Source organism: Malaclemys terrapin, chromosome 23, assembly GCF_027887155.1.
Source record: "Malaclemys terrapin pileata isolate rMalTer1 chromosome 23, rMalTer1.hap1, whole genome shotgun sequence".
In the NCBI taxonomy this organism is placed as follows: Eukaryota; Metazoa; Chordata; order Testudines; family Emydidae; genus Malaclemys; species Malaclemys terrapin.
Genome location: NC_071527.1, coordinates 15,468,446 through 15,487,076, shown reverse-complemented (window position 1 = coordinate 15,487,076; position 18,631 = coordinate 15,468,446). Strand labels below are relative to the sequence as shown.

General features: G+C 51.9%; 1 protein-coding gene across 2 annotated transcripts in view; it reads left to right on the top strand.

Moving 5' to 3' along the window:
- Positions 1-18,631, top strand: part of VAV1 (vav guanine nucleotide exchange factor 1) — a 56,833-nt gene that overhangs the window by 15,027 nt on the left and 23,175 nt on the right. For both annotated transcript variants that reach the window (XM_054012469.1, XM_054012468.1), the window contains 3 exons: positions 6,815-6,931; positions 16,572-16,630; positions 17,636-17,701. In XM_054012469.1, the coding sequence (XP_053868444.1) occupies positions 6,815-6,931; positions 16,572-16,630; positions 17,636-17,701 (242 nt within the window). The remainder of the gene's footprint in view (positions 1-6,814; positions 6,932-16,571; positions 16,631-17,635; positions 17,702-18,631) is intronic.

The following is an 18,631-nucleotide window of genomic DNA, read 5'->3' as shown; positions in this document are numbered from 1 at the left end:
TCACTGTCGGATCTGAGCACCTCCCAGTCTTTAATGTATTTATCCCAACATCCCATGAGACAGGGCAGTGCTATTATCCTTAGGATACAGATGGGGAAACTGAGGCACGGAGCGATTGCGTGCCCTGCCCACGGTCACCCAGGGAGTCTGGAGCGGAGCTAGGAATTGACCCTGTGTCTCCCAAATCGTACGTTAACGCCTTTGCCCCTGGATGAGCCTTCCTGTCTGGGATACACGGCTGGTGTTTACTGAATTAAGGTTTGCTCCTTCTCACCCTTGAACTATCCCGCGGCCGTGAACTTTCCCAGGCTACAATCCCTCTCGGCGCCTCTGTCTATTAGTGCTCTGTTGAGTTCGGTGGAGTCAAACCAGCCCCTGGTGTCGGGAGTGGATTGGACCGTGTGCTGCGCTGTGGTTATTCCTACGCTCCGGGGCCCACAGGGGTCAGACTGGGAGCATGGCTGGGGTACACTGAACTGTGTGTATTCTCTACCACTTCACCACCCCCACCCTGGGCATTCCCCAAGCAGCAGAGCTGGTTCCCGTTACCCCAGGGCTGGCAGTGGCATCTTGTTGCTCCCTTGAGTTGGGCCCGGTTACCCAGAGTTCGGGTCTGGATTCTTTGGCTTGTTCTAGCACCAGGGCCCCAGGCGTTCCCCCAGAGCTGGGCGCATTCCAATCCGGGGTTCTGGGTCTGACGTGCCCCCTCCCCCAGTCTCTCTTTCTCTTTTGAACTCGGGGTCCTTGAAATGTAGCAAGGAGCCGAAAGCGAAACCAGGGAGTCGGGGGCATATTTGCGGCTGATGAACTCAGTTTGCGGCTGGCTCTGTGGGCTTGGCTGGCCCAGTGACTCCGGGCTGTGAATGAACTCGCTGAGGGGGCCTGTGAAGCTTCCAGTTACTGTAAATGGGGTGATACAGAGGAGGGAAGGAGGAAGTTTAGAGGAGAGGAGGCAGGCAGGGGAAGGGGGAGGAGAAGGGGTGAGGAAAAGGAAGTAGGGGGAGGGAACGGTATACTGGGGGAAGTGCAGGGGAAAGGAAGAGGAAGGAGCGGGGGAGGGATTCATGGGTGGAGGAGAGAACACAAGTGATTTTAAAGAGCAGAAGTGGCTCGGCTCCTGTGGACCCCCTCCGCCCCCCCGTCGCTGGGGTGGGGGGCCTGCAGCCAGGCGTCCCTGTGAGAGACGGGGTGGAGCTAGGCCTTGCTTCTTGGCCCGAGTGTCCCCATCCCCTCAAACTGGAGACCCCCGCAAATGTGAGCGCCCGCAAACCTCCTGGGTGTTTAAAATCAGAATTCCCCAATAGGCCAGACCAAACACACGCCCCGTCTACGATCAAGAGCCGGTGGGTACATCTTCACCAAAGATATCGCAGGTCTTTCCCTTGCTCCGGCCCTCAGCCTGGGTCAGGCCCCAGACGGCTAGGACATGGTGCCCTGCAAAAGTTTCCTCCCCCAAATCGGGTTGAAATCTTGAAAAACTTCACAAACCGATAATCCACGTCTCCCCCGCCCCCTGCAGTTCAAGTCAATGGAAATATTTCAGTTTCAATCATTTTGAAATGTTTCATTTTATATGATTTATTCCCTTATTTGATTGAAAAGCAATTTTTTTTCAACTCTCATTCGCGTACGTTTTCGAAGAAGAAACCAGAATTTTCCTTGAGAAATTTTTCATGTCGACCCGGAACCTTTTGACAACTTCAGAACTTTTTGCAACATTTTTGTTTTTAAAGTCGAAAACCTCTGTCGCCTGTTTGTCTTAGCAGAGATCATGGTCAAAACCAACCCTTTCCCGTGAAAAGTTTCGGGTTTGACTAAGATGTATTTTGTCAGCGAAAAAACGTTCTCCTGAAAAGTTCCCGACCGGCTCTTGTCTCAAGCGATGTTAATATGATGGCCAACATTTTGACGGATACACTGGGGATAGACCTGGAAACCTCCAGAGTCTAAAAAATAAGTTTCTGTAACCTGAGATAGCTCGTGCTATAATAGACTCAGATCCTCTGTGGATCAGGGACAGACTAGGATCTGTTATAACACACTGACAAGTGCTACGATTTTGGAAGCTAAGTATGACCAAATCTGGTTGGTCCTTGGGATGAGAGACTAGTGGGGTACATTAAAGTATTTCCTCCCTGTAGCCTCTTCAGCACCAACACACAACTAGGGCTTCAGTGCTTGTCCCTTTCCTCATCTGAACAACACCAAAATATAAACTTCAACCTAAGCTTTCTCTTGAGCGTGACTGTTTCTTTTTATAAAACCTCCTCAGTTCCTAACCTTAATTCTCTCTGGGATGCACATGCCTTTTCATACTCCCAGGTTGGAATTAATAGGACCCATCTGGTCTGGCAGCAAGCGTGAGTCAGCAGAAATAGTGCTGCATTTCTGAGCATGAGCGGTGAGGGTGGTGCAAAGATGATCGTTCCACCTCTCTGGGCAGGGACATGGCATTGGGGTGACTCAGCAAAAGTAGCTCTACCTCTTGGCATTGGGGTGAATTGGCAGAGATATTTCTCAGCATGGTCCTGGCATCGGGGTGTGTCAGCAGAAGTAGCCCCGCATCTCTGCGAAGGGTCTTGGTATTTGACAGCAGGACATTCAAACCCTTCAATACTCCTGAGCTGGTAATAAAAGGACCCACCTGCTCTGGCTGCCAGGGTGAATCAGGAGAGATAGCTCTACCGCTCCACACAGGGTTCCAAACCTTGATGTCCCTGGGCTGTCCAGCTTTCCTTGTGTGCTTTGAAACATAATGCTTATTTTTTTTCCCTTTAACAATGCCATACACACACACACACATGATTTGTTATGCAAACCTTAAACCTGGACCATTTGCCTAGAACAGCAAAAAGGCTATTTTATGAATCTGTACTGCCAGGATCATTTCTGGAGGCTTTTGTGTCTTTGGGGTAAAGGCCATTCAAGGAGCACCCATAGCGGTGGAGCTGATGTGATGAACCACTGCAGCTGCATAGCTGCAAAGACAATCCACCCGTAGATCTTCTCTCCTGATCTGCTGACCCTGACAGCTTTCTGCCTGGGCTGCAGGGAGGATGGATGGAGACCCTATCAAAATTCCCAGCCTGGTCTCACGGGAGCAGCGTTGAGGCTTTAAAAAGCCTGTTGCATCGTGGCTGAAATGTAAGATCTGTCCAAGTATGTGTCATAGGTCCCATTCTGCAACAGCCAGCGCGTGACCCTCCGCCTCGGTGGGGATGAACAGCAGAAGCAGGTGTTTGGAGGCGTCGTTGGCCGTGGTGGTCTGGAATCTTTACATCTAGGTCTCCAATTCACTGGCAGAGGGCGAGGGAATGAAATTCATCACCATCGATTTTCAGATGAGGAGGGACCATTAGATCGTCTCGTCTGCTCTCCTGCATGACACCAGGCCATCCACTGGTGACCTGTGTTGAGCTCCTCGTCAAACGGGAGCCGGATTTCCAAAGATCTGGGCTTCCACTTAGGCACCAGAATAGGTGGCCAGGTTTTCAGCCGACCTCAGCTCAAATCTCCGCTGAATCTCGGAGGATGAGCTCCCAGACCATGCGTTGTGCCTTCTGCTCTTTACACAAAACAGACGATGAAGGAACCGTGTGGGCATAACCAAATAACCTATTGTGTTCACTGCATATATACAAACACGTAAGGCCCAGCTCCGGCCACGCCGCTTGCTTTGGCTGGTTTCTGATGGCTTTTAAAACACGGAACATAATGTGCACCGTCAGAGGGCTCTCTCAGTATTTAAAGGCATACCACCGTATTCCTGTACCCCACAGGAAAGTGGGCTTCTTCTGGCAAACTTTTGAAGGGGACAGCAATGCAAGGAGACCCAGAAGGTGGAGGATGACTCCCGAGATTATAAGATGGGAAAGCAGGTTCATGAAGCTATTATGAATATTACAGTAACATCTAGAGACGCTGACCAAGATCAGGGCTTCACTGTGGGGGTGTTGTGCACACAGGAGGCAACACCTGCCCCAAAGGGTTGATAGTCTAAAGGTGGGAGGGGAAACTGAGGCACGGCAAGGCGACGCGATTAGAGCTGGGAATGGAACGCATGTTTACTGAGCTTGGTGCCCTATCCACTAGCCCAGACTGCCACTCCAGGTAAGATGGAGCCAGCTTGCTGACAGAGCCGGCGTGGGAGAGAAAGTTGGCAGGAAGGGGACAATTGTGGTTAAAGTGTGAAACAGCCTAACCACCATGGGAGAGGGCGTGGCCTGGAGAGGGAGAGAGGATGCCCGGGGCGGGGCTGGTGCGACACATGTCGTTTAGGGGTTGGGGACACCAGGATAGTGGGGCAGATGATCAAGGAGGTTACAGTGCCGAAGACTGAGGTCAAGGTGGAGGGTCCCCTGAGGGATTTGAGGTCGGCAAATGGAAGAGGATATGTCCCTTTACCACTGTCCGTTCTTCAAGTGATGGTGCCCTGTTCTGCTTGGTGGTATCCACGTGGGAAGGTTCAGCGTAGAACTGGGTAGGAATTTTCAGTTAAGCTTTTTATTTTTTGTCAGAAAAGGCCAGTCGTAACTTTCCATGGGAAAGGATCAGTACTGACAAATTTCTCAGTCGGAAAAAATGTTGGGGGGGGGGAATGGTTTTGAAATTCTCAAAATGCTTCGAAATGGAAAATTCTGTTTTTTTCCAGCTCAAAATGACTTTTGGTTCCAAATTTAAGATGATTAGAGTTTAAAAAACTTGAATGGAAATGAAACATTTTGAAATCGTCACAAAGAACTGTTTCGATTACCCTGAATGGATTTTTCAGGAAGTTTTGGATGAGATTTTTTTGTCAAAATGCCAATCCCTCGAAAGTTTTTGCGGGAAAGGGTTGGCTTTGACGAATTCCTTGGCTCAACAAAATGTTTGAAAAATGTTTATGTTCTCCAGACGCTTCATTTTGACATTTTCTAGATGATTTTGGTTTCCTGGCTCCAAACACCTTTTTTGTTTTGAAATTTACAAGATGGTGGAAGTTGAAATGAAACATTTTGATCAGCCCGAAGAGAGAAAAAATTTGGAAATTCATTCCTTAACATTGCCAAGATTTTTGACTTTTCACCCAATTCGGGACACGCAAATTGTTTGGAATCTTGATTTTTTTCACAAGACGGGAAAACCTGTATCCAGCCCGGCTTCGGTTCAGCCTTCAGGCCTTCCAAGAGCAGATCCCCTGGGAGAGTGGGTAGCTTCGACCAGCTACAATGAGGGTCTGAAGCTTAGCTGTTTCAGCAGCACCACGTGGGTTTTGCATTCAGAGCACGCGCAGGCCAGGAGTCTGAGCCATCTCTTCTGGGAGCAACTAGAAGACACAAATCTTAGGCCAATTTTGAATGTCTCCCAGGTTGCATCTAACCACTGAGACCTCACAGTGCTTTGGAGACACATCTCAGTCTATTTCAGTGGTGGTGAATAAAACAGGGCTCAGAATTGGGCCTTATTTATGGTGGGATTTTAAGCCACCGGTGTAGCCACACTGGCGCAGCACAGAGGGGCCTTAAAACGGGTAGAAACAGCCCCCCTGAGAATCTCCCCACAGAGGGGACCAGTGAGGATGGGTTTGACCCCAGTGGCCAGGCAGGGCCTCAGAATGCAGGGATTGGGAAGGGGTTGATAGCCCCCCTAGCCTTTTCGCTGCCCCAGGCAGTCCCCGAGGCATAGCTTCTGAAAGGTATTTTGGCACCTAATTCCTATTGATTTCAGTGGAAGTTTGGAGCTCAAATACCTCTGATGGTCTGGGCCCAAGTCTCTGGGAATGAGGATGTTTCTCCTAGAAGATCTGCTCTAGGAATTACTCTGGGGAAGTTTTATGGCCTGTTTTATACAGGACGCCAGATGAATTCCTCCATCGAACTAGTGCCGTCAACATTAGGAGTTAGGTCAGCTTAACTGTGCCATTCAGGGGGGTGGATTTTTAACACCCCTGCGCTACCTAGCTGGGTCGACCTAAGCGTTTAGTGTAGACCAGGCCATAGGCTTAGAGTTAGTGAAAATAAATAAATTTATTACTCTAAGAACAAATCTAATCCAACATGGAGCTGGAAGCATTAAAGAAACAGGTTTATGCACAGAAACGGCTCATCTCACCTTATCTGTGTCACTCTGTCTTAAGCTGCTTCTTCATTTGCAAATATTGTGCCATGACCTGGCTGTGTCCAGTGTCATCTCCCAGCACCAACCTTTGCTGCTTGGGTGGCTGGAATGGCTTTCGGGGTCCCGCACCTTCTCTGAGGCATCCCACCCCTCCGGAGCCCACCACCCTCTATCTATGTGGGAAGTTGCTGGGACTCGGGAAGCCAAGCTGAACTCTCTTCAGCCTTGTAGGTTTCCTTCCTCAGAGCTCCACTGACCCTTCTTAAGCCAGGCAAGTCTCCAGGCAAGTCTAGCCAGACCTTCTGTCTGACCCTCCGACTTCCTGTCTCCTGGGACTGCCCTGTCACCATTCCCAGATCCCCCTCTCTCGAGATCTGCTCTCCCCCTGACAAACCCCGCGCAGAGGCTGCCAAGACAGGGACCGAACCAAGGGATCAAGCGGATGAGGGGCTGGCCCATAGCAGGCTATTGTCCTGGGGATTGAATGGTGGGATACGATGCTTTACTGGTGGCCACCAGTCCCAGCACAGAGGAGGCACTGGTGAGGAAAAGGCCTGCCGCCCCTAATTTATTATCATGCATATGTAACTCAGCCGCCCCTGGGCCTTCCGTCAGGGATCAGGGCCCTATGGGGCTACCACAGACACGTGGCCATAAAAGGGAAGTCCTTGTCCCAATGAGCTTGCAGATTAAGCATCAACTCCTGTTTCCTTTTCAGTTCCTGTGTCTCAAGAACATCCGCACCTTCCTCTCCACCTGCTGCGATAAGTTCGGCCTGCGCAAGAACGAACTCTTTGAAGTCTTCGATCTCTTCGACGTGCGGGATTTCGGGAAGGTCAGCCTTTGATTGGTCGGATTATTGATTGGTTTCTATTTGGTGCCTGTCATTGTGGCATCTGGGCAACTCACGGTCTTTCATACATTTTTTCTCACAACCGCATTGCATGATAGGGAAGTGCTAATATCCTCATGTTAAGGTGGGGGAAACGGAGGCACAGGGCGGCTAAATGACTTGCCCATGGTTTCCCCAGGGAGTCGGTGGCAGAGCAGGGAATGGCTCCCCAATCTTGTTCTCGACTCTGAGATGGTGTGTGGGGAAATCGAGGCTCAAAGAGGGGAAGTGTCTTGACAAAGGGCCGCACAGAGCATCAGCCGTAAAGCCAAGAATCCTTGCACCTACCGTAGTGGCCCTCTCTAACCACTGAACCACACTCACTCTCAGAGCTGGTGATGAACCCACAAGACCTGGCTCCCAGTGCCGCCCTCCCCCCCATAACCACTAGACACCACTCCCTTCCCAGAGCTGGCAATAGAACCCAGGAGTCCTGACTCCCAGCCTCCCTGCTCTAACCACTAGACCCCACTCCCCTCCCAGAGCAGGGGGTAGAACCCAGGCGTCCTGGCTCCCAGCCCTCTGCTCTAACCACTACACCCCACTCCCCTCCCAGGGCTGGGGGTAGAACCCAGGCGTCCTGGCTCCCAGCCCTCTGCTCTAACCACTACACCCCACTCCCCTCCCAGAGCTGGGATAGAACCCAGGAGTCCTGACTCCCATCCGCTCCACGCCTTGCTGTAACTACTGTTTAGACAGTGTACAGTATAACCATTGCCCATATCCGAATATAGGGGCACTTTGGGTGTTTAGCGTGCCATAGTGAGACCCAGTGCCCCATTCTTGCCTCTCCCCCATCCACCCACACCAGAGAAATGGAACCTGGTTTTGGTTTTTTCAGTTTCTTTTTACACCTGAGGTTTCTCAAATAGTTTCAGAAAGAGTCAGACTCCTCCCAAACCCAGCTCCCCTGCCCCCTAACCCCAGCCTCAATGAGTCACCGCTAGCACTTAGCAGGTGCCGTAATGAGTGGTTAAATAGCGTGGCTTGAGAAGCCGTGAACCGATTTGGTGAAAAATATCAAGAGGGATCGAAACAGACCCATTTGCACAAAAATATTTGTGATTTTTTGGGGGGGTGACTTTGTGTGTGTGAAAATGTTGGTGGAAACTTTAGTGACCAATTGTGCGACAGTGCTGAAAAGTGTCACGAAAATATTAGTGAAGGTTTTCTTGAAAACTTTAGTGGTTTTTATGCATGAAAATATTAGTGAACTTTTGGGTGGCGATACTGGTGGAAAATTGTGTGGCAATATTAGTGAAAATATTCAGGACACTTTTAGTGATTTTTTGGGGGGGGAGAGGGGGAGATTTGGGAAAATGCACAAAGATTTTGGGGAAAATATTCATGAAAATCTTCAAGAAATACTAGTGAGTTAGGGGGACAGTATTTGCAAAAAAACAAAAAAAGGTGAAAATATTGATGAATTTGGGGGTGAACATTTTTACCAAAATTGTTATTGACATTTTTTTTTCAAAATGATTGTCCAACTTTTTATTGAACTTTTCCCCTTTTCTGAAAAAATACATATTAAAATGATAAACAAAAGATCTGGAACCCCCCTCCCCCAAATGGAGTATTATTATTGTTTTTAAATCTCGTGATGTGTAAGCCAATCTGGTGACTGTTCTGGAGCCTGGCTCCCGATTTTTGAAGGCTTGGGGCTGGCCATACTGAATTTATCATTGCAGCCAAGGCCATTGCAAGGCTGGGACATTCGAGGAGTCTTCAAGGAGAGCCGCTGGCCTCCCAGAGCAGTACGATCTAGTGGCTAGAGCAGTGGACTAACCCTCACGAGATGTGGGTTCTATTCCTGACTCTGCTATTGTGAGACCGTGAAGATGCTACAATTGCTCTTGCATCTGAAGAAGTGAGGTTCTTACCCACGAAAGCTTATGCGCCCAATACTTCTGTTAGTCTTAAAAGTGCCACAGGACCCTCTGTTGCTTTTTACAATTGCTCTGTGCCTCACTTTCCCCAACTAAAAAATGGAGTTAATGGCTCACGGTTGTAACGTGCTTTGAGTACGTATTTGTTGGACAATAAATCTGCTCCCTTTAGGGTAGGGGTTCTCACAACAATTGTTTGGTGGCATCAGAGTGTGGCCACCGACTCTCACTGGTGGCTTCACTGACACTTTTTCCCTAAAATACTTAATTAACTTTAGGAAAAACAATTCAATATGGACACAGTCACATCCAGATCACTGTCATTTATATTTGTACGGGTTTTTGGCAGACTCAATAGCAAAAATAATGTTGCCTTCCGCTTTGGCCCCTCATCCAGGGCTTAATGGGTCCTGGGGCTTGCTGTGAAAAGTGATCCTTGTATATTTGTTAATATCACCGCACACTTAGTAGCCACCGGGGAGGCTATGGAAAGTGGTAAGTGATATTAACAAACATACAACTGTCACTTTTCACAGATAGCTAGTCAGTCTGCTGTGAAAAGTGATACTTGCATGTTTGTTAATATCACTTTTCTCAGCAAGCCCCAGGACCCATTAAGCTCTGCATGGGGGGGAGGGGGGATTGAAAGGGGGGCAATGCGGGGGATGGATGCAAAGCCAGGAAGGCAGCCGGGTCCGGGGGAGGTGTGGGGGGGGAAGGGATGATGAGCCCCACTGTCGTGTGACCAGAGCCTGGAGCTGGGTGCTGGAGCCCAGGGGTGTGTAGCTGGAGTCAGGAGTCAGCGCCCGCCGCTGCGTGGCTGGAGCCAGCGCTCACTGCTGCATGGCCAGGGCCAGGGGTTAGCAGCACCCGGAGCCAGCTCCCACCACTGCGTGGTCAGAGCCCTGGAAAAGAGCTGTGGGTCGGCGCCTAGGGCAAAGGATCAGCGCCAGGGGCTGGGGCCACATGGCTGGAGCTGTGGGTTGGCATCTGCTGCCGTGCAGCTGGGGAAGGGGATCAGTGCCAGGGGCTAGGGCCGCGTGGCGGGAGCCCGGGGCCAGCGCCCACCACTGCACCGGCGGAAGTGTCTGGAGCCAGGGGTCAGCACCTGCTGCCCTGTGCCCAGAGCCCCGCAGTTGGAGGCCAGTGCTGTGCGGCTGGGGCTGGGGGTCGGTGCCTGTGGCCAGCGTCTGCCACTGTGCGGCTGTAGTCTGGGACTGGAACCAGGGGCCAGCACCTGCTGCCACCCAGCTGAAACCAGGGGCCGGAGGCTGAAGCCCTGCAACTGGAGGCCAGGGCCGCGTGGCCAGAGCCGGGGGGCTCAGTACCCGCTGCCCCGCGGTCGGAGCCCGGGGCCACATTGATCCTGGAGTCCCACCGCTGGAGCCTGACCCCCAACCCCCTCCCCGCAACGTGGATAAGAACTCACCTTGCTCCTGCAGTGTTGTGCCCCACCTCTCTCCAGAGGCCGTGCAGGGCAGCGCATCCAGGAGCAACAAAGGGGGGGCGCGTGGTGCTTTGCCCCCCGCCCAGGAGAGTGTCATGGCTGCACGTAAAACTGCTGGTGGCCAGATGCGGCCATGGTGGCCACATTTGAGAAACGTTGCTTTAGGGAGTGTCCACCTTTCTCCAAGAAGAGCTGACTTGCTAGCCCTCCTGACCCCACTGGGTATGTCTACACTGCACATGAAGGCCAGGTCTGTGGGACCCAGGCTCATGGACTCAGTGTTTCCCAGCCTGACTGTCCACACTGCATGGTAAGCCAGTTGCTGGACCCGGCTCGCACTGCACGACGCTGGCTTTCCGACTCGGATCTGTGGCTTGAGCTGCGTCCACATTGTAAAATGACAGGGCTTGGACCCAAGTCACTGCAGGGTTCTGACCCCCTAAAAGGGGTCTAGGTGCGGAGTGCTTGCTGACCCGAATCAGACTGATCTGTGTGTAGACGAAAGGGGGGCTTGGGCTCAAACCTGAATCAGAGCCCAGGCTTGGGGTACGTCTACACTGCGATTATAAAACCCAGGGCAGCAAGGCGCAGAGCCTGGCCCAGCTGACTCGGGCTGCGGGGCTAGAAACAGCAGTGTAGACACTCAATCTGGACCCTGGGCTCTGAGATCCACCCCCAACCCGAGCTCAAACATCTACCCTGCAATTTGACAGCCCTGCAATCCCAAGTCAGCTGACCTGGGCCAGCCACGGCCGTGCCATGGGTCTTCGACTGCAGTGTAGACATACCAGAATGTACAGTGTAGACAACATACAGATGCAGAAGAAAAATACCGTCTATTAAAGGGCTCTTTAGTCAAATGAAGAAAGGGTCAGCAAAAACCAGCGGCTGGAAGGGAAAAGCCAGACTCATTCAAATGAGAAACAAGGCACCAATTTTAAACAGTGTGTGTGGGGTCGTCATTGACAGAAACTCCCCAGGGAAGTGGTGGATTCTCCATCTCTTGAGGTTTTCAGATACAGCCTTTCTGGAAGATGTTTTAGCCAAACGCAAGTGGTTGGGCTCAAGATGGGGGGTGACGGGGGGAAATTCTCCAGCCTGAGCTCTACGGGAGCTTCGATTTGATGCTCGAATGGTCTCGTCTAGCCCCAAAATCTGTGGATCAGCGAAGGTCGCGTTCTCACTGCACGCAAGACGCGCCTGCTGTGTCTCTGGCTCTGCAGCCCGTGTGTGGTTTTTCTTTTAGATCTCGCATCCTGTCGAGGTTGGGCCGCTCGCTCAGTTTCTGTTCTGCTGGGGCGTGGAAGAGGAGCTGGGGCCGGCAGCTTTCTCTGGCTTTCACAGAGCTGAATGGTTGGGTGCGTGTGTCACATACTGGCCGTGTATTGTGATGCCGCTACACGTCATGGGGGACGGGGGCTTCACGGTGACAGGGGTGGAGGCGCAAAGTTAGACCCCTGGTGCTTCAGATCTGAGACTCGGGGATGGGATGGTGCAATGGTTAGAGCACTTACTGACCAGCTGGGTGCAAGGCCCTGCTTTGCTACAGGCTTCCAGCGTGGCCTTGGGCAGATCTCCCTGCGCATCTGCTCTCCTAGCTATCAGATGGGGATCAAAGTACTGCCTTATCTCCCAGGATTGTGTGAGGATAAATACAGATTAAAGAGAGTCAGGTGCGCTCAGATATTGTGATATTTGGGGCCATAAAAGTCTGATAGTATGAGGCAGTGTGGTCTAGTGGTTAGACCACTGAACTGGGAGACGTGTGTTCTAGCGCTAGCTTTGCCGGTGACTGTGGGCAAATCATGTTGCCGCCCCGGGCCTCAGTTTTCCCCTCTGTAAAATGGGGATAACAAACCTCGCTTCCTTTGCAAAGTGCTTTGAGCTGAAAAGCGCTAGAGGATACTATTATTGCCGTAGGTCATCCTCTGGCTCTGACACCTGCGAAGCGGCAGAAACGCCATTTGCTGTTGGCAGTATAGGGCCTATGATGACACACACACAGTTGACCCAGTTCTGATTCCATCCAGGAAGGGGATGGGGTGCTCAGAGTGTGTTACGTGTCCCCCGTTCTGTGCCTGAGCCACAGAGACGGTGGGTTGGTTAGAGCTGCAATGAAGCCGCTTCTGTAGCGGAAGCTGGAGAGACTCATGCTGAAAGATGTGGGGATCCCCGGGTTCAGTGTCCCCTGGGCTGTCCACTCAGAAGCTGTCTTTTATTTGCCTGGCATTTCCAACTATTGATGGAGGGTCTCCTTACCTATGTGCCACAGTCTAGCATTTGTTAGTTAGTTTTGACGAATAGCTGCTTCTGGGTTCTCTCCCCAGCTTTGAGAGGGGAGTGCAGTGTTTAGAACAGGGCAGGCTAGGAGCCAGGACTCCTGGGTTCTAAATCCAGTTCTGGGAGGGGAGTGGCCTCAAGTGGTTAGAGCAGGGGGCCTGGGAGTCTGGGTTCTATTCCCGTTTTTGCCACTGACTCACCACACGACTTTAAGCACGTCGCTTCCCCGCCCCCACCTCCCGTGCCTCAGTTTCCCGCTTTAGACTATGGAGAATTGCCTCTTTGGGATGGAGGATGCCCAGGTCAGCATGTGAGAAATCGCCAGTTGCAATCCCATACTTGACGTTTGAACTGTCCTGTAATTTCCTTTCTCCGGGGATCTCACCTCTGCCACTGGCCTGCTGGATGGCTTTGGGCAAGTCACTGCCTCACCTCCGTGCCTCAGTTTCCCCACCTGTACAGTCGGGATAGTGCTACGGATTCCTTTGAAAAGGGCTTTGAGATCTACAGATGAAAAGTGCTCCAGGAGAACTAGCTGTTACTATTATAGCCCGGGCTCGGTTTGCTCCATTTTGAGACCTTGGCGACAGTGGAGCTGGCTGCGTATCTGTAAGGAGACGTGTAGAGAGGAGATTAGAATCTGGTGGGAGTGAGTTTGCTGGGTCTCAGCCCAGATCCTAGCAGGCCGCATCCCAAACCCTCGCAATTGGCACTGATCTTGCCCCACCCCACGCTGGCAGCCAAAGAAGAGAGGTGAAGCCTGACCTGGGCGCTCTCTCCCATGCATGCTGAGAACCGCTGATGCTCCACATTCCCGTACTACAACGATGCTGAGGACGGAGCAGTGCTGAGGAGACCAGGGTTAGGTTCCTTGCTCTGCCACAGCTTCTCTGTGTGACCTTGGGCAAATCTCTGTGCCTCAGTTCCCATCTGTACAATGGGCACAACAGCCCTGCTCTGCCATCCAGGGGGTGTTGGGAGAGTAAATGCAGTAAAGATTGTGAGGTGCTCGGACATGACACTGGTGAGGGTCAGATAAGCACCTAGGGAAGAGAGTTACTAGTTTACCGGGCTTTGGGGAAATGAAATAGGAACTGCCAGACTGAAAAAGTTCTTTGGGGGCAGGGACTGTCTCTTTGTTCTATGTTTGTACAGCACCTAGCACAATTAGCACCTGATCTATGACTGGGGCGTCTAGCACTACCATAATACACCTAATAAATAATGTACAGTGTCTAGCACAATGGGGTCCTAGGCCAAGATTGGGGCTCCTAGGAGCTACCGTAATACTCCTAATAAATAACAATAACGGTCAGTCTCAGAGTCCATCTAGTCCCATATTCTGCCTCAGACAGTGGCCAGCACTACATGCTGTAGAGGCTCAGGTGGGATAATCTCCCCTCAGGAAAATCTTCTCTTCATCCCTAATAGTGAGGGGTTGTTTTGTGCCCTGATGAGTTTCTCTCTCTTCCAAAACATTTAACATTTGCTGATCTAACTCTGGATCTCCTTGTTGTCCACGTAAACAGCCAATTCTCCTTTGAATCTTGGCAAATTCTTGGCCATGGCAGTGTCCTGTGGCAAGGAGTTCCACCGGCTAATCACCCATCATGTGGAAAAAGCATTTCCTTTGCCACTGTTCAATTTCATTCAAAGGGGCCACTTGTGCTGGTAGCCCAACAGGGCAATGAAACGCTCCCCCTCTGTTTTCTCTAGTTGTCCGACTTGATCACAATGTCCCTTCTGGTTTTTATAATCTATGAATCCCTTATTCTGTATCCGTATATTTGCCTCCTGTTGGCTTCAATCTCTCTTCATAGGAGAGTTCTTCCAGGCTCTTCATCATTCCCGTCGCCCGTCCCTGAAGCCCCCCCATCCATGCACTAGGCCTCATGGTCACGGCTAGTACATCAACCTCCCTGCTGCTGCCTTTCAGTGACTTGTGTGACAGTGACACCCTCCCCGGAGCCTCCTCCCATGAACACTGCTGAACAGGGAAAAGGGAAAAGCTCTCCCCGCACACCCCAGAATGTGTCAAATAGTCCTGGCCAAGAAGGAAGTGGAGAGTTTTGTGCTTCCTCCCAGACAGGCCAGTCTGAGGTGACATAACCTGCACCACAGATCAAATGTCCCAAGATATCACACAGAGCCTATCTCGGATCATCCCTGCCCTGCCCCCTTTAAGAGGCTTTAAGATGCCTGTGGACCATTGAGTGCCCAATCACACCCCACCCCCCTGCTCCCTGGCCCCCTTTTAGCCTTGACTGGAGTAGGGTGCCACCTTTCTAATGGCTGGTAACCGGACCCCCGAGCCCCCACCTCTTTCCGCAAAGCCCCTGCTCCACCTCTCCCCTCCCCACGATCAAAAAGCAGGACTTCAGGGCTTGTCAAATGACACACCAGCTGAAACCTGGACTGTCTGGTTGGCAGCCCTCGATTGGAGTCACTTGGGGCTTTGGCTTATGAGGCAGCCATCTTGGAGAGTCATCCGGAGCCCCGGAGCGAGTTAGGCCCCACCATACACACCCCAAATACTCACTTCCTTTGCTCCCCAGCCAGCCCCGACACTCCAGCTCTGTCTTAGGGAAGAAGGCAGGCAGTCAGCGCCGCAACATTGGCTTGGCAGGATCAGCGCGCTGGGCAACGTCTGCAGGGCTCCCATGTCACACTGCAGCACAGCGACCTCGTTCTGGGTCTGGAATAGTCATTTTAGCTGCCCTGGCCTGTCCCTTAGGGTCACCTCGGTGTTGCTGGATCGAGCCTAGAATTATTATTATTTATCATGATTATGGCCGTGCCTGGGAGCCCCAGTCACGGACCAAGACCCGGTGTGCCAGGTGCTGTACAAACACAGAGCAAAGAGAAGTTCCTTGTTCCACAGAGCTCACAATTCAAGTAACCCTAAATAGAACTCTGCCGCTGCGCGTCTGGGCCTGGAGAACTGCCCCAGAGTTCGGGGACAACGTCGGGAGCATTTCCTGCCACTGAACTAGGGGCAAGTCGCTTCCCCCCTCGGGTCTCTATTTCCTGGCCCACACTTTGTCTATTTAGATTATAAACTCTTCAGGGCAGGGCCTGTTTCTTACAGTGACTCTGCAGCGCCCAGCACAGTGAGGTCATGATCTCGGTGGGGGTCCATGCAGTGCCCAGAACAATGGGGGGGGGGGAGTTTAACATAGCTTTATATTGCCCCTTTCAACCCGAAGGTCCCACAGTCCTTAAAACCACGTGTAGAGAAGAAGCCCAAGAATGTGAATGTCTTGGGTTAATGGGGAGCACCCAAAGCCCCCAGATAATTGGTGTGTGTTTGTAGCGCTATACGAAGCCTGAAAGAAGATCTGTGTCCAGTGACTTTAAATGTAGAGTGTTCTCCTTATCTGTCTGCAGAGACAGCTGCTGGGCCGCTATTGTTCCGTGTTGCAGTCCAGATGCAGGGTGTTACAAAGGGACTTTGTGTGTGAGAGACCCTGCGGCTCTGAGTACGTGTTCGTCTCGCTTTCATGGAGACTTTACATTGGTTCTTTCTTGCTCTCCGGAATAAAAGCTCCCTGGACAGAGGCATTCCTGGTTTTTTCTTTTTGTACTTGGGGAAAGCCGCACATTTGGGGATTGAGGTCAGCTGGTCCGGCAGGCTTTGAGGCTGGGAAAATCCTGGGAAGATCCCCAGCTGCTTCTTATTTTAACCCAGGGCATGGAAACCCCTGGGGTTTAGCACCAAGGGGCCATATTTGCAACCGTGCTGAGCGTTCCCTGGGAGTGGGAGTCTCCATTGTGCTCAGTGGATGGGGGATCACTCTCCATTGCTCTCAGTTTAACGTTCTCACGGGGCAACGCTGCATTCTCAGAGACTCGGGGAGTTCCCATCCGGGTTCTGTGGGTCCAATCCACCCTCGCTACGGTTCTGTTGCCACCCTTGCAATTGTCCATCTTGTCCGCTGATGTAACACGCCCTTCTCTCCCCTCCCAGGTGATCGAGACCTTGTCGATTCTCTCATGGACTCAGGTAGCTCAAGCCAAAGGGATCATGTAAGTAAGGTTGGCAACGCACCCCGGTTGAGTGCTACAGCAAGGAATTTGAATATGCATATGTGGGGTGGCTTCATTTCTCTTTGGAATGTGCTAGTGGTTGGATTAATAAGCTTGGTAGTTCATTAATATCACGTGGCCTCTCCTTGCTGAGAAGGATCCTAGTTTATGGTCCTAATCAGGCAGCCTACATGGGTCTAGAATCCACCACCCAGGGATTCAGAGTCCCACACTGGGTGATATCGAGGGTAGGAATTTTCCAATAAATCATTTTTTCATCGGAAAATGCTGATTCCTTGACACCAAAACTGACTGTGAAAGTTGGTCAAATTCTTCCTGACTCAGAAGAAAGTTTTGAGATGGTCAGAATGTGTTGTTTGGACATTTTCAAAATGGAAAAATCCCGGTTCTCCAGTTGGAAACAACTTTTCGTTGGGAGATTGAAGCTAATTAGACAGGTAAAAAAAAAGTTTTTTTTAAAAAAAGAGGATAAATTGGCCGGTCTAAACAACACGTTTGAAATGATTGAAATGAAACATTTCAATGCACCTGAAATGAAAAAAAAAATTACTTTTCTCAATGCAGGACTAGCTTTTTGCCCCCAATTCGATATGGGAAAAATGTTCAACTCTTATATTTGCAGGACAGGAAAACCGTTCCCCATCAAACCCTATCTGAGGGCCTAGTCGTGCCTCCCAGACCTTCCCCTCAATTAGAAGTTATCAGCTGTGGTGGTCATGTGGTTAGCAAATGGCCATCTTGGTTGACCGTGACATCTGTCCAAGTTTGCCCACAGACAGCTTCTTGAGTGACCCCTTCTGGCTGATCAGCTCCATGACAGGGGCAGGGATGCAGGCAGCCCTGTGCCGCTGGGACATGGGGCAGCAAGGGTAAAACGGAGAGGAGAAAAGGCCAGGGAGACGAACCCTCCTGGAGAGGAGACGTTCGCGAACGAGGCTTGCCCGCGTTATAACCTGATCACGAGCCGGCTCTGTCCTCTTTCAGGCCCTTCCCCACCGAGGACAGCGTCGCGGACAACGACGTTTATGGTGACCTTTCGGATCAGATTGAGTAAGTGCCCTCGGCGTCTCCACCAAAAGCCATAGGGGGTGACCTGGAGAGAGCATTGGCTTGGCCCTCAAAAGGGTCCTGTTCCCTGCTTTTCCACTGGGCGCCTCTGCCTCTGTAAAATGGAGACTAGGCTCTTGACTTTGACTTGCCTGTTTATATTGCAAACTCTTCGGGGCGGGGACTCTCTCATTATGTGTCTGTGCAGTGTCCAACACGGTGCTTAATTTGTCATGAAAACGTGCCGGGGCTCAAGCCACTTTTTTACATTCATAACTGATGTGGCAAGTCTGGAGGTGCCGGGGCTCTGAACTGCCAGGCCCAGAGGTGCCGGGGCTCTGAACTGCCAGGCCCGGAGGTGCCGGGGCTACGAACTGCCAGGCCCGGAGGTGCCGGGGCTACGAACTGCCAAGCCCGGAGGTGCCGGGGCTCTGAACTGCCAAGCCCGGAGGTGCCGGGGCTGTGAACTGCCAGGCCCAGAGGTGCCGGGGCTCTGAACTGCCAGGCCCAGAGGTGCCGGGGCTCTGAACTGCCAGGCCCAGAGGTGCCGGGGCTCTGAACTGCCAAGCCCGGAGGTGCCGGGGCTCTGAACTGCCAAGCCCGGAGGTGCCGGAGCTCTGAACTGCCAAGCCCGGAGGTGCCGGGGCTCTGAACTGCCAGGCCCGGAGGTGCCGGGGCTCTGAACTGCCAAGCCTGGAGGTGCCGGGGCTCAGCCCTGGCAAAAAATTAAACACTGGCCCAGCACAAGGGGGGCCCCAATCTTGGTTGGGGTCTGTGCAGTGCCCGGAATAATGGGGGCCCTGATCTGGCTTGGAGTCTGTGAGGTGTCCGGCACAATGAGGGCTCCCATCTTTTTTGGGGTCCGTGCAGTGCCCAAGACAACAGGCCCTGATCTCAGTCCAGGTCTGTGCAGTGCCTAGCACAATGGGGGCC